This window comes from Thamnophis elegans, chromosome 4 (genome assembly GCF_009769535.1).
Source record: "Thamnophis elegans isolate rThaEle1 chromosome 4, rThaEle1.pri, whole genome shotgun sequence".
NCBI lineage: Eukaryota > Metazoa > Chordata > Lepidosauria > Squamata > Colubridae > Thamnophis > Thamnophis elegans.
The window spans coordinates 58,090,437-58,106,205 of record NC_045544.1 but is presented as its reverse complement, the minus strand read 5'-3'; the positions used below and the strand labels follow the sequence as shown (position 1 = coordinate 58,106,205).

The 15,769-nt window shown below is 38.5% G+C and overlaps 1 protein-coding gene across 1 annotated transcript in view; it reads right to left on the bottom strand.

Moving 5' to 3' along the window:
- Positions 1-15,769, bottom strand: part of TULP4 (TUB like protein 4) — a 102,818-nt gene continuing 87,049 nt past the window's right edge. The window contains exons 13-15 of the mRNA XM_032215326.1: positions 14,964-15,107; positions 9,967-12,593; positions 1-8,061 (exon numbers count right to left, since the gene is read on the bottom strand). Of these exons, the coding sequence (XP_032071217.1) occupies positions 7,945-8,061; positions 9,967-12,593; positions 14,964-15,107 (2,888 nt within the window). The 3' untranslated portion in view covers positions 1-7,944. The remainder of the gene's footprint in view (positions 8,062-9,966; positions 12,594-14,963; positions 15,108-15,769) is intronic.

Genomic DNA, 15,769 nt, shown 5'->3' with positions numbered 1-15,769 from the left:
TTCTCTAGCTTGCAAAAAATTTAATAAGCAACACCTGGACAATTCTTACAGTTTCAAATCATCAAGGATATTAGGGCCACCAATCCAATCTCAATCATGTAGACAGTCAAAAGTTGGAACAAATCACATTATTGAAGGGAAACCACTTAATGCTTTCTAGGTACCTTCTCCACAATCTATTACACAGAGCACATAACAGGAGAGGCAAATCAGGGCACAGTTCATAATTACAATGAAAATCCGATCTGAATGGAAGTTTTTTTTCAAAAAATGAACCAATTATTTCAAAGGGCCATTTAAAAATATCATAGGTGCAGCAATCAGAGAAATGTATCGATTTCTCTGCAGAACTGAGAGTTTCATGCAAGTTACGCATGTTTAAGAAACTTACATTATCCAAGCACATACTTTTGTAAAAACATGGAGAAAACTGAACCCCAAGATGAAGCAAAACAAAGAAAAAAACCCACAAAACTCCTCTTCCTCAAATAACAACACAAAAAGAAACAAAGCAGATAAATTCAAAAACATTTATCAAAATTAAAGTACCCGAATTATGCATTTTTATTAACAAATGCATTTTTCAATAAAGACCACAGTGCGTCAACCAAACTATATCCCCATGCATTTCTGTAATACAAAAGTTGTATCTACAGAGAACAGCAAGTTTTAAAAATTCTTCACCACAAAGAAGAGGGGAAGAACAAATCTGGGGAGAGGGTGGACACAAAGTGGAGAGAGAGAAAGAGAGCAAGAGAGAGAGAGAGAGGATAATTTGAAGAGCCTCCTAACTCTTCAATATATTTCAGTCAGGGGTCAGTTGCATATAATGTATTTGTTTAGAAAACTCAAACTGTATCTATATTTAGACCTGAATCAGATTCTATTCCCTCTGTACTCCTGTATTATTTGGAAATAGTAGGCAATAAAGACCCACAACTGCAACATGGAAAGCTGTCATTAAAATTACCTGTTTTAATGGTTCAGTTTTTTCAATTGTATTTTTAAACATTTGACTTGAAAAATTCTTGTTACACCATTGAATTTCTAACTAGCTCTATCGCTATAACAAGCAGGGACCATCAGCTGAATTTCACTGGCTGCTTCTTAGTTTTGAGTGCCCGCTGGATAGAAGTTTTGCTACAAGCAGGAAAGACAATTGTAGTAGTACATTGGTCCTAAAAAGCTGGAAGGAACAGAAGAATGGTTGGAAGCTAACAACCATTTCTCTTGTCTATCGTATTCCTTTCTCTCACAGGAGTCACCTAATACAAAAACTGATTCTGATGTTATTTTCTTTCTTTAAATTTATAGATACATATGAGAGCTGGGTTTTTTTTTAATGTGTGCAACCAAACACTGTGAACAGGACAGACAAAATACTCTGCTGCTTCACTTGTCTATGATTACCTGCCATGCCATTAAAAGATTAGCCAACAAAGGTCTATATTTACATAAATAGTGGAAAAAATCTTGATAGAGAAAATGAGCAATGGCCAACCATGCAGGCATGTTACATTATGCCTAAATCTCCCTAGGTAATTGGCAAAGGTGACCACTAATTGCATGCTTGATAATTATCTCACTGCTGGAATGATTCAATCAGGTTTAAAGGCCCCCAAATCCTAAAGAATATCTTGTATATGCAGGTCTTGATTATCAAAGAAGGAACAAGCAAAGGCCACAAGTCTTAATGTATATTTTACCGGTGCAGGATATTACAAATACTTTCTCTGAAGGGGGCAGGATTTATTTATTTTATACTTTATGTGTATCCTTTCTTATTCAAAATCCATATAGTACAGCATAAGATTATTATCTAGGCAGGATTTTATTCAGCCATGCTTAGATGTATTAATGTTTGTGTCAAGTGCCTTCAAAATGTACCGAGCCAGCTTGCTAGTCAATCCGATGAGAGGTTTTATTGTAACACTACCATAACTCATTACTATAAATAAAATGACTCAAAATCACTTAATTTTGAATAAAGTTTTGAATCCAGTGGTGCATAGAACTACCAAAGTTACTCAAAGAAGCCTAAGAGATAAGCTTAGTGCTGAAGGATCTCCTTTACTATAGTATTTCTTTACCAATACTCCATTTTAAGTTTAAGTTATTTGGTCTTTCCAGTTTCACAAACACAACAAAAACAATCGCACCAAAATACTTCTAACTTTTGTACATTTTCAAAAGACTTCCCTTCCAATAAAATATTTGTGGTAAAACTCAAGATTCTATATTCTCATGGAAATGTATAAATACTATATAAAATATATGAAAAAGATATTTTTTCAGCTTTTTTAACCCCGCCTTTATTATTTGTATAAATAACCCAAGATGGCAAACATATCTAATATTCCTTCCTCCTTCTATTTTCCCCATAACAACTCTGTGAGGAGGGTTGGACTGTGAGAATGTGTGACTGGCCCTAAGTCACCCAGCCGGCTTTCATGCCTCATACAAGACTAAAACTCACAGTCTCCTGGTTTCCAATCTGGTGCCTTATCCACTAGACAAAATAAAGTGGAGGAAATAATATTAGATAGAGTTAAAAAGAAATTATAAGGCTTGTATCAGTCCAATAAAAAAATGGAATGCCTTGTATAAACCTGTGTTCCTTTTCAGCTACTTTATATGTAGTGTCAAACCATTACTGTTAATAATTTACTTTGCAGTCATTGTTGTTTTTGGTTTTCTTTCTTAAACATCAACTCATAGAACACTTAACATTCCTTCATTTGCTTTTCTTTATTCATTTGGGATGGGAGTTCGGGGTTTCCAGAAATTAGATTGGATCATAGTTAAGATGTTCAGGACTCATTATTTAGTTAAAACAAAGTAGTCTGGTGAGCCCTTTTGTCATTCATTAAGTCCTAATGGTCTTATTTATCCATGGCATCATTTCAAGTAGCACTGTAAGTCTGACTAACTAGATTTTGTCCTTCCTACAAGCCCTAGTTCAAAATTACTGTGGGACATTAACAAGTGGCTACTGTAAGTTATGTAGTATCCAAGATCAGATTTAGAACACTTATCAAGTACTGTGAATGAATGTCAAATCAAATTTGCTGGTCATATCTTAGTCATGTCTAAAGACTGGCATCCAAAAATTGCACATTGGATATCTCCTTGAGGAAAGATGAAACAAAGCCAGCCTTGGAAAACCTAGTGCCAAACATTTAAGGAAGATCTTAAGATTATTAATGTCTCTCAGGATGAAGCTAAAGATGCTGCAAACGATCAAAATGGCTGGAAATTAATTACTGCCTAATGTCAAATGCTGACAAAAGCTCTGAGCATGCCAGTTCTTGTCTCTGGGTTTTGTGTCTGTCTATCTGTCTGTCTGTCTCCATCCTATTTCTAAACCATCCATCTCCCTCAGAGAAGGGCTCTGAGCAGTGTATTTGTTGTATTTTGTATGAAGCTATAGGTTTCCATGATGAAAAGTATATAATACCAAATCCCACAAGTCAAGATATTCAAGAGCCTTCAGAAATGGAGCAGCATATAAAATAATATATACATTATCAAGCTTTATATAAATAAAAACTTTTCCAATTAAGAGTTTCTTTTAGGCCTAAATCCTCAATTTTACACTGTAAACCAAAATATACTGTAATTATATTTGTTCATTAGGCATTTCTTCAAACCATGGAGTGTTGGAGGCATTATCCAAATGCAGCAATGCTGAAGAGATTTCTTAGAGGGGAATGGCCATTATTAGTAAATCCAAATGAGAGGGTGTTCAAAATAGTCTCAAAATATAATGCCAAACTTTACTGCAAATGTCAGTTGTTAAATCTTTCTCAGCAACTTCTTCAGGGCAAAATCATTATTTCTATACCTTGGCAACTTTAAGATGTGTGAACTTCAGTTCCAAGAAATCCCCAGCCAGCATGTTTATTGGAGAATTCTTGAATTCCACATATCATAAAACTGATTAGGTTGGGAGACACTGCCTTAGATGGAGAATATTTAGACATGGAAAGATCTTCTAGGAAAAAAAGCTATTTACACTAATTGGAAAATAGAAAATTGCAGCAGTTTGCTAAAGGAAGATGGCTGAGCAGAGGAAATAAATTTTATTTTTTTGGGTGGCGCTCCCAAAATGTGCAAATAGCCAAGAAAGAGGAGTCTGATTGTTTAGGACAATTAAAACAAAACAGTATGTAACTCGTTTTAGGCGTAATGCATTTCATGTACGTGGATCAAAAATCTCTGAGAATCTCTTTCAATGTCACTGCATCTCTGCCCTATCAAAGCTTTTTCCATCTTATTTTTAATCTGTTCAAGTCATCAAAAGTTACCCATCTCTCCTCTGGAATTAGAACTGAGTAAGGATCCAACAAATGAGAGTGGTGGAGGACAGCAAGGAAATGAATTCTGCAGCTTTCCAACTCCTATTCGATCAGGTCTTTCATTCTTAACTGCTAATCCTGCTTATGATTGATATGATTTGGATTCCAATAGTGTTGGACACACGGCAGGTTTCTGTCTAACCTCTATATCAGTGATGGTGAACCTATGGCACGCATGTCAGAGGTGGCACGTGCACCATCTCCCCAGCTGTTTTGGGTCTTTGCTACACATGTGCTCGTGTCTCCTGCTGGCCAGCTGGTCTTCAGGTCTCTGCTGCATATGGGGGGGGGAGCATGCACCTGCAGGTTGCAGTTTGGGCACACATGCGCAATTTGGGCACTCAGTGCCTAAAACGTTCACCATCACTACTCTATATTGTTTATGAGGACTGACTTATTCTCCCCCAAATAGCAGGGGGGGATCCAGTGTTCAAGAAACAAAATTGTTCTTGCACCAAAACTTGTTGCCAAGATGGTATTTTCCTATTAATAAAATGTGTGCTTTGCAATTGGTGTTATTCAGTTATGAATTTAAAAAGATAGACTTTCTACATCAGATATCATAAAATGGTGTCTGGTGGATATAGCAAGAGCTGCATTCTAAAATATTTTTTATATGACTAAGAAGCCTGATGGAAAATCTCTTGTCCAATAACAACCATCATCTGATCTACAAGGCATCTAACAAAAATGTAGCTTTTAGAAAAGACATAAATCTTCTTGATTGGTCAGAACCAGAGTTGCTGTTTCATTCATTTCTTTCTTTTATCAGACTTACTTCTGAGCTTTGAACAACTTGAGACATAACACTGAGCAGGTGAAACCTTTATGCTTCAATAAAGTTATCTCTTTGGATGTTTTGCTCAAAGAATGCAGCTATCTTGGGTCCCAAAGAGCTGCTCCCCAGAATTAGAGGATCCCTTTCACCAGGGACCTGTAGCCGAAAGAGGAAATGGGCAAATGTTCCTCTGGGTCAAGAAGAAGGGAGTGTCTGAGCCTAGATACCTTTAGTTCCAAGCCAAGAAAAGCCAATTACCTTTGGACAGGAAATTCTAAACAAGAAAGGGAGGGGGGCAAAGCTGTTGGTACATGGCCTGTATCTTGCAGGGAAAGCAAAGGTTGGGGATGCTTTGAATTCACTGTATGGGGACTAGATAACATTTTTGTTCTGCTTCTTTGTCTGATGAATGGTTCCAATAAAGGAATATGCTTATTCCCCCCCATCCCCAAATACCTTTCTCCCAAGGAATCTGCAAATACTATGATTGTCTAGGGCTGAAAAGTACAACATGGGAAGCTACCAATTTATACTTTTGTGTTCTGTGATCATCATCCCATGTGGTCGCATTAAATAGACAATGCAACATCCTAAGAAATGCCCCTTTAGTATAGAACTATTATTTTTGCAACTTTAAGTCTTTTCATTCTAAAATGGAAATAATTGTGGATGAAGCTGCAGAAACCAGGGATAATGCAAAAAGTGAACAGCAATTTCAGCTCCTCCAAATTACCCATCCCCTACTTATTCCTTTGTTAATAGAATTTGTTTCTACTAAATAATAAAAGAAGTCTACTTATGTACTTATGCTACAAGTGTGCAATTTAAAAAAATTCTAGTTGTGGGAAATATGGGACATAACATTTGGATTATTTATGACCAAACTGGTTGCTGTATGCTTTTCCTTCTAGATAAACCTTCTGCATAAGTTACCAACAAGAAAAACAATGTTGTTTTCCTGAAATCTGCAGCATTTCATGGAAGCTATTTTGATTTGCACACTCAAAGCCAAGAAAATAAAAATCTAATAAGTTCATAAAACAGACATGCATACACCACCACCCCTCTTAAAACCATCTCTTTTGGAACATCTGTCATAGGTTTTGACACATTATAGACAATTTATCAAGGAGAAATAATATCTCTCGCTATCCAAAGTTAAATAAAAATACTATTACATTCTCCCTCTGCTTTGATTTTCAAATAATTTATTGGGGCACTGTCACTCCAATTTATTGCCAAATGGTCATATTCAAATTGGAAAAACAGAGAAAAGGGAAGTTTTCTCCAACTCTGGTTTTATTTTTCAACCACCACAGATTCAGCTGGATATAAACCAGGAACCTTCTGATTTACAATTTAGCAGCCATCCTTAGTGGAATTCATACGGCAAGAATAGCAAAAGAAGAGGAAATTTACTCCAGTGTAATACACTAGCTTTGATCTTATCCTGTTAGATATCAAGTTTTGCCCATAATAAGTTCAATAGTAATAACAATATTGTTTGGATTGTTAATTATCTCAGCTTAATTTCCCCCAGTGAAACCTTAAGATGATCCCTTTCTACAGTTTGCTTATGTGTGTCCATTCTTAAATCTTAGCCAAATGTAGCTAAATCTAGCTACCTTTAGCTAATCTTTGCTAAATGTACCTAACCCCAGTCCAAATGCTGGACCCTGATCCGATTTGGGTTTGCTCAAGACACCAATCTAACCTGTTGCCTATAATTCACAAAAAGTGTTCCAGTTTTTGCCAGTAGTCTTCTGGATTAGTATTACAATGTTGTGGAACTCCAATTGCTCAAAAGTTACATTTTTATTTATTTAGTTTGTAAACATCATTGTTAAGTGAGGACCAGAAGATGTAGCTCTTACTTAAATGCCACACCAAGTCATATGTATCCTACATTCATACAAAAATCAATACAAATATTTCAAAACAACATGTATCTGCATGCCTCATTCCCTGGCCTCCCCCCTCCCACCCCCTAGTTTTTACTGTCTGGTACAGACTCATAATCCAGATCACAGATCACAATGAAAAGGAAGTGGGGGGAGAAAAATCACTAGCTTCTTCAACACAGCATCATTTTCAAACTACCCCCAAAGTAATAGCTTTTCTTTTGAAGAATATTTTAGAAATTAGATATGGATTTCCAACAAATCCCCATAATGCCTACAGAGCTCAGCTATCTGGGAAGAAACACATGTCTTATAACCTTCTTATAACCTTCTTATAACCTTCTCATTCTTTTTTTTTTGCTGTTATAATTGATGTAAATAATACCAACAAGTCTAAAATGAGGGGCCATGATTTCTCTGTTTTAGAAAGAACAAAACAGCAGGAAAGAAAGGAAGGAAGGAAGGAAGGGAGGGAGGGAGGGGGGAGGGAGGGCAATCTTTAAAATCCCTCTATCATCTTACATTAGCTATTTTTTGCAGCAAACACAGAAGAACCATCACAAGTCAAAAGCCACATTTCCCCAGCATAATACCAAATAGATCTCATCCTTCCCTTGCTCCGAAAAATCAGCAAAATATTGATTCAAATAAATTTAACTCCAAACCAAAAGGGTCCCCACCCCGTTTCCCCCAAATGTTTTAAAGTTGATGCCCTCCTTCGGGCACTTGTAGACTTTTCCAGTTGCATTTCCACCTTTCCTCTCAGATTCCTTTGCACAACACTACTAGACTTCCACCCTGACATTTCCTGGGCTGGCCCTTACGAGAAAGCTCCATTGGGTGGGGTGGATTTTTATTTTATTTTATTTTTTTGTAATCCTCTCTAGGCTGTTTTTTTTTTCTCTTTTCATTTCAGGCGCTGAGTCACATTAGCCAAAGCTACTGCAAAGGCCTGCACAGCTGAAAATGGATATTGAAAGTCCAAGATATAGGCATTGCCATCAATCCGTCCAAACTGCATGACCTGAAAGATTGGGGGAGGGGAAGAGGAGGAGAAGAATAAAATTAGCGGCTGAAGAGAAAGAGTAAATAATAAATCAGATGAATAGAAAGTTAAAGGAAGGAGCTCACAATCCTTTGCCTTCTACCAAGAATTATATTTATGTTTATTTATTAGATTGTTGTTCTGCCTTACCTGGTTTATAAGTAACTTGAGGCAGCAAATATACCTAATGTTCCTTCCTTCTCCTCTTATTCTCAACCCCCCCCCCCCCCCAACAACACTATTGGGCTGAGAAAAAGTTATTGGCTCAAATCATCCAGCTGCCTTGGAATAAAGTTCTACTAACATTGCTAAGACTTTCAAAGAGAACGGCAGTCATAGGAGCATTAGGTTCTTCAATGGATTCAAACAACTATTCTGGATTAAACCATGGCCTACTTACGGATTATGTCAAAACTGAACTTGCACACACATGCCAAATCAACAGTGTTCACCAATCTCCAGATTGTGGATTTCAGTTCCCAGAATTCCCCAGTCAATGTGACCTTGTGCTAAGAATTCTGGGAGTTGAATTCTACATATCGGGAAGTGGAACAATAGCAGGATTCCTATACCACATTAACCCAAAGTCAACCAAACTGTGTTAGTCATTTTATTTATACTCATTTGTTTTCATTTTAAAGCTTGAAGCAATTTACAATAAAGTGTCTTATTTCAGTCGAGTGTGGAACTCATTTTAAAAACCAGAGATTATGATTTATCTCTTTTTAGAAAACAAAACACTGGCTTAATGTTGAAAACCACTTTGTGTCCATGTTTAGGTAAGTTCTATTACTTAAAAGTACGTAATACAGAAGCTCTTATAAGTGAAGAAAAACAACAGTCAGAATTTCATATCATACACTTTCTTTTTAACACTTCTGTTCACACTGTTGTTGTTTTGTAAAAGAAATGTTTATATGCCAGACTGGTGTCAAGTCTCCACTATGTAAATTATGCAATTTGCATCAGTCACATCTTGTGTCCTGTTGAGTTATAGGAAAGCTGTAGACAATTGGCTTTTTAAAGAGACTCCTGGAAGGAGATAAAGTGTAAACTGGGAGTCACCATTATGGGTTGTGATTGGTTGTTTAATATTGCTCAATAATCATAGTTTCCTTTGTAATTGACTTGCTCCTATGAGGGTCTGTTTGTGCATGTGAGGATGTTTTGTTATTTTAATCTACTTACTGGGGGAGAAAGGTTGCTCTTTAGAGGGGAGCAGCAATAAATATGCAATATTATCAATAAATATGACATGAATGAAGCAAATTACATGATTCATGTCATTTGTGTTTATGGTATGATAATGTAAGAGATGTCCAAATTCCTCCCAATGCTTATCATTTCAGTGTGGTATTACTCACAGACCATACGAGTTTCAAATCATTTGGCTTGGTAATATTTATTATTGCAAATATCCAGGGAAAAATAAGCAGTTATCTTACCTTCCACTCTCTTCCTGGAACAAAACAGATTTATTTTTACATAGTTCCAAGCCTTTCAGGATACCCAAAAATTGCAGGTATCTCAAGAACTGTAAAAGTGGGAAATTTGTGGTCTCCAACTATAACTTTTAGTAGCCTTAATTAGCAAGGCTAATCATGAGGAATATCTGAAGTTGAGGTACAGTAACATCTTAAAGAGCTAGAGTTTCCTTAGCCATGTTCCACACTTATTCCCATCAATACTTAAACTCATGTCTAACTTCTGGTACAAATCTCACTCTAGTATCAGCAGTATATCTATGATGTGTGCGTGTGAGCGTTTGTGCGTGTCATTCTTTGCAAGGAAATAGGTGAACTGTTCAAGACCAATCATATGAAACTTGCCTTGACATACGTGTTAAACAAAAAAAGGTTTTCCATTTTCTCTTGGTTAGCTTACCTGTCTTCCTTCCAGCTCAATCTGGAAATTCTTTGCGGATTCTTGAGTCACCCTCCCTCCAAAGTCCAGCTGATAGACCTGGGTTGCCTCATTCCACAAAGGCTGTTTATTCGCCATCACATAGACAAAGCCCTGGTTTCCCAGCCGCCCATCTTCCTTCTCATTTGCTTTCCGACATTTAAATTCATCCAGTTCACTGGCTGTCCTCAAGTTCCTTTTAGTTTTCCACCCCTTTTTACTCCCTTGGCTCTGATTCATCAGTTCATCCCCGCTAATAAACAATTCGGGCTCACTTTCTGAGCTGTCCTGAAATTCGTTCATCTTGTTCATCTTTTTTGACTTCAGCTGATCTTTCTGACTCTTGAGCTTCTTCTTCTCCCTGCCCAGTCTTGGGCTGGCTATTAGGGAATTGAAGTCAGTCAATGTGGTCCTGGCCTCCTTTTTTACTTTTCCCTCTGTGATAGCCTGCATATTTCCTTCATCCGCCCGGCTATCCAGGCGCTTGCGATTCTTCTTTCCAAACTTGTCTGTCCTCTGAGAAATGGGACTTTCGGTCAAGGAGAGCACTTCTTGGAAGTTATCTGCTGTCTCTGCCATCACATCAGAGCCCACATGACCCGTAGGCTCTACTGGTGGTGGAGACATAATGGATTTGTCCACCACAAGAAGCGCCTTGGGTGGCAGAATGTTCTGGGTATTCTGGACAGAAGGTGGGCATGTGCTATAGGAATTCCATGGATGCAAGGCCATTGGTGGCAGCTGTAAACTTGAACAAGTACTATTTCCAGGATACATGGGAGGCAAAGGGCAATAGGAGAGGTTTGAAGGATAGGCTGGCTGAAGAACAACAGATGGTTCCTGTTGTACCATTTGGGATGAGGCCAGAGTTTCTTTGGGAGAACAGGGGACCTGCATTCCTTGAAGAGGAGGAAGTGGAGGAGGAGGGATACTATAATTTCCCAAATATGGTGCTCCAACACCATAACTCATCTGGAAAGTGGCAGTGGGACTGGTTGGAGATTTGGGAGAAACAAAGGTTGCTCGGGATATATCCAAATGTTGAGCTTGGCCAATGACTAGAGGGTTGGATTTACCAGGATTGGGCAAAGTACTATGAGCTGTCCTTTCTTGAGGAACCCATATCTCCTCGCTCACCATAGGTTCCCACTGATAGGGAGGTGGCCTTTTTACAGTGATGTTAGGTTCTGCCATGGCTACAGGGACGTGGCGTGCTGATTTCTCCACAGGGCAGTGCTGAGAAAGAGCCTCATCCTCCATGAAGGCAGAGTTTACGTAATCGGTCCGCTCCCGAGAATTGTCAAGTGGGTTGAGTAAATTGTAAGAGGATTGGGAGGCCAAAGGCGATGTACTGGCTGAGTGTGCAATGACTGAATTGTGCTGAGAGCTGCTCCCTGTGGTTACATCAGGTCTCATAGTGCTGAGGCCTGATGTGCCGCTGCTAGCGTTGATATTACTGATGTTCCCATTTCCATTGTTTGTGTTGCTGGTGCCATTGTTCGTGTTACTGCTGCACTGGCTGCATGTGTACAGGGCAGTTGGCACTCGCTGCTGGTACTGGGCTCCCACAACATTGCTCTTCAGTTTCAGTGGGAACTGCAACGTGGCTCTCTGGCTGTCCACCAACTGAGCCATTTTCAGGGCTGCTTCCCTACTATTTCTCCGCAGTGTAGCATGGATGATGCTATTGTCCAACCTCTGTGTGATGCTCCGGCCTTGAGCTAGCTGGGCTGCAATCTCTGGATAAGGGGGTGGGTCCCCTGTTGGAATGGAGTAACGCGGAACTGTGAGCCTGTTCAAGGTGGCGCTAGTGCATGGCTGCTGAATCTTCTTCTCTGATGAAGTAATCCGTAAAGTGGCAGAACTGCCTGGCCCGGGCAGAGTGTACGTATTCTGGGCACACACCATCCGTGTTCGAGGGCGGCACACCTCCTCGACATTCCCACTGCTGTCAAAAGTGGTGATTCTCTCATAGCCAAGAGGGGTCTGGTAATGGGCTGCTGAGTAGAGTGAGAAATCACCTTTTTTCAAACAGAGATCTACCGGAGGTTGTGGAGGTACTGGAGGAGGTGGCGGTGGTGGAGGCGCTGTGGTAGGAGCCGCAGGTATGGTTCCAGGGTATGGAGGGGGAGGGTTTATTTTGTTCAGTTGAATTTCTTGGGCAGTGCTGAAGACAGCTGTGTCTCCTTCAGCCACCTGGGGGATGGGGCGCAGAGCCTTAGCTTTTTGGAGGTGTTCGTGATCTCTGTCCCCATCTCTGTGGTCCACAATTGCCATCTGGATGACATTCTGGGGTGGCAAGGGTAACTGAGGAGGGACCTGGAGGATACGTCCCATTTCTACTCCTCCAAAGATCACTTGGCCAGGGTTAGAGTATCTGCTTGGGATTGGATAATGGACTGCATTATCAGCCACGTGGTCTGCTGTTGCCACAGCTGTTGTCTGATTTGCGAGGACATCCAGTTGCACATTTTGATTAGCTAGCAAAGACTGCACCAACCCTATGCTCTGAGTTGGTGACATTGCTTGTGCTGAACTATGAATAGGAGCAATTGGGATGTTTACGGTGCAAGGTGGATTGTTCTCAGGAACTCCTGATGCTCCAGTCACTGTCATAAAAAAACACATAGTATTATATTATGGCATCGAAATGTTTGTTTTCAATAGATACATTAGACTTATAGAATCAGATTTAAAGTATAGTTTACAACAGTGATGTCAAACTCATGGCCCATGGGCTGGATGTGTCACGTGCTGACCATGCCCACCCCAGTTTAGCAAAGGGGAAAGTTGTGATACATTACGTGACGACAACGTGATGCCACGAGTTTGACACTCCTGGTTTACAGGATCTCTTATCGTAGTATAGCCTTTGTTGTCATTGTACAAAATAAATACAACAAAATTGGTTATTGTCATCTCTATAATTCATTTTGCTAATCAACCACTTAGCAAATACTTTGACTTACTCCCCCTTTTAATTTTCATTGTTACTCAAACAAATGCATGTGTGTGGTATTGTCTTGTCAAGAGGAGCAAATCAAATAATTATCAAATATGCTTTGCATTCATCCTGCAAAGCATTTTTACCCCTAATCACAACAAATATGGTCTAAAGTGAATCTTGATTGACTGAAATTCTGCTAAACCTTGGTGCTAACTAACTGGTTAAAAAAGGATAATGTGAATTTGCCCCAAGCAGAAGGTTAGACTTGAATATAAATAAATCCTTATTAACGATCACCTACTGTTCTTTTATAGCATGACTAAAGATGAGGAATTTGACTAGAAATGAGTAGCTCCAATGAACCATTATGCCAATAAAACAATATACCTTCTCCCCAAAGTCATAAAAGAATGGCTAACTATTTAACAACTCATAAACATAGGAACTAACTTCCTAGTATTCAAACCTTAGACTGCAGACATCCATAAAGGCTTTGATTTCTATGTGCTGTCGTGGACAAATCTATGTGTTTAAGACTTCCATTTGTCTAATAAAGAAACTAAATCATGTTTGTGAGCCATCTGCCAAATAAGCCAACTCCTGAATAAATGCTTACGTGACTAAAGAATCAAGATTTACAGACCAGGCTGGTATGAAACCAGATAATCTATTTAGGTAAAATTAGGCTCTTTGATGTAAATTTAACAAAGTGAATAGTCATATATTAAATTTTAATTTATATAATTAGAGCCAAGCAATTATGAAAACACAGTAATAATATAACTTGAAGATTTTAAATGTACCTATCCACCACTTTAATCTCAACAATCTTTAAAGAATAGAGTTGTACTAGAAATGAATAAATGCTACCATTAAAGACACTTGAATATAATTTGAAGAAAAAATTCTGATTTTTTTTCTTTCTAGTTTCAGTTGCATGTTGATGAGGTCTTCAATAACTTGAAATGATGGGTATCCAATTTACACAGCATGTAAATATTTCTTTCTATAAAATCAAGATATCATCTGTCCTCCTAAAACCTGGGCATGAAAAAATAAGATGAACATACAAATCTCTAAAAGTCCCTGTCAATATTGTTGTTGCTTAATCTCCAGATAATTTGGCAGGAATAATATTTAATTAAGGCATATTGATTTTATCATTAAGAAATGCTATTATCTTTCCCAGGCCTGAGTAATTGTGATTGCAAATCATATTAAAACCTAGCCTCAGAAAATTTGCAAATTCGTAAATGATGTAATCCTAATGGAGATGATTAAATTCCCAGTTCCTAAAATGGCTGTTAAGTTCCCAAAAGTCTTAATTAGCAATGGGGAGATCTCATTGGAATCCTAGTTTATGCATAACTAATAACCAAGTCAATTAATTAACAGCATGCCTACATAATACATAGATTAGCTTTTATTTATGCTTTCTTGTTTACATGTATAGACTGCCAAACTTTCTTTGTCCCCTTGGGTTAGTTCTTAATGTTGCTATTCAGAACATTATAAGAACTAGAAGCTCCATGAGACTTCTTTAGCATATCTCCAGCTTTATTCCTCATAGGATCTTGGGAAGACAAACTAGAAAGAACTGACAAAGTCTTGGACACTGCCAAGAATTCAAGTTCTGTCAAATTCCATAATTGATAGATGCCTTGTACAACATCATCCAGCTCTTAAGGCCCTTCCATCTCCCAGCCTTCATCAGATCTCTCAGCTCAATAAGCAATATAAAGGAGGAGGTTGGTAGAGGGAGGAATTATCTGCACTGGTCGGGATTCAGTAAAGGCTTCTTAGGATCTGTTAAGTCTCTGATGGAAGCACTAAAATAGATAATCAATTTTGGAGTCCATGGCCTTGTTGCAAACTCCAAAGCAAGGAGTATGCTCACAATGTCTCTTTATGATTGTCCTTATACATGCTTTAAATCAGGTTAAGATAATTGTGTATCCTGAGCTCTTTGTTTCCAGCAGAACCATAGTTTGTGTACTCTGTAAAGGAACTAAGTGTTCAAGTTAAATCTCACCTGGCAAATCATCTTCATCTTCACTAAAAACATTGGGATTGAAAACAGGTAGGTTGATATAATCAGTAGAAATCTTCCGCACTTCTGGGAGATAAATGGTCATTTGCCTTGGCTGAAGATGCAACAGGCTGGTTTTATAGATGACTGCAGAAAGGATGACCAAAGAGGGAGGAAATAGAAACCAAAAATGCAAAGTTGAAAACAAAAATTGAACCCTTTAGGCCATACAGAGACTTAATGAATTAACAATCATTGCACTTCTGATTTGGGTGATGTGGACCTGTGAATAATTCAATAGGAACTGAAGCGTTACCCAGAAGCCTCTAGAGATTTTGAAGAATCATTTCAGATCATTTACAACAGTGGTCTCCAACCTTGGCAACTTTAAGACTTGTGGACTTCAACTCCCAGAGTTCCTCAGCCAGCAAAGCTGGCTGAGGAACTCTGAGAGTTGAAGTCCACAGGTCTTAAAGTTGCCAAGGTTGGAGACCACTGATTTACAAGACTAGCCATCTCCCCAAATAACTACAGTGAAAATCTATTCATAGTAACTTCATCACCTAACGTATGATTATGGGAATGCTCCCTTCCTGCCGAGATATAGCAACTGGCATCAAACCACAGACAAGACAGAACTTGACAAATCCCTTGTCAGACCTGCAAGCCTGACAAAGTACATCTGGACAACATCACTATCAATTTTTAATGCAACCAGACATTTCTATTCTAAAATGTTTTTGTTGTCTGCTCCATTAGTTACACTTTTAGTATTTCTAAACAAAAAATGTGTGTGTTTTTCCTAAAAA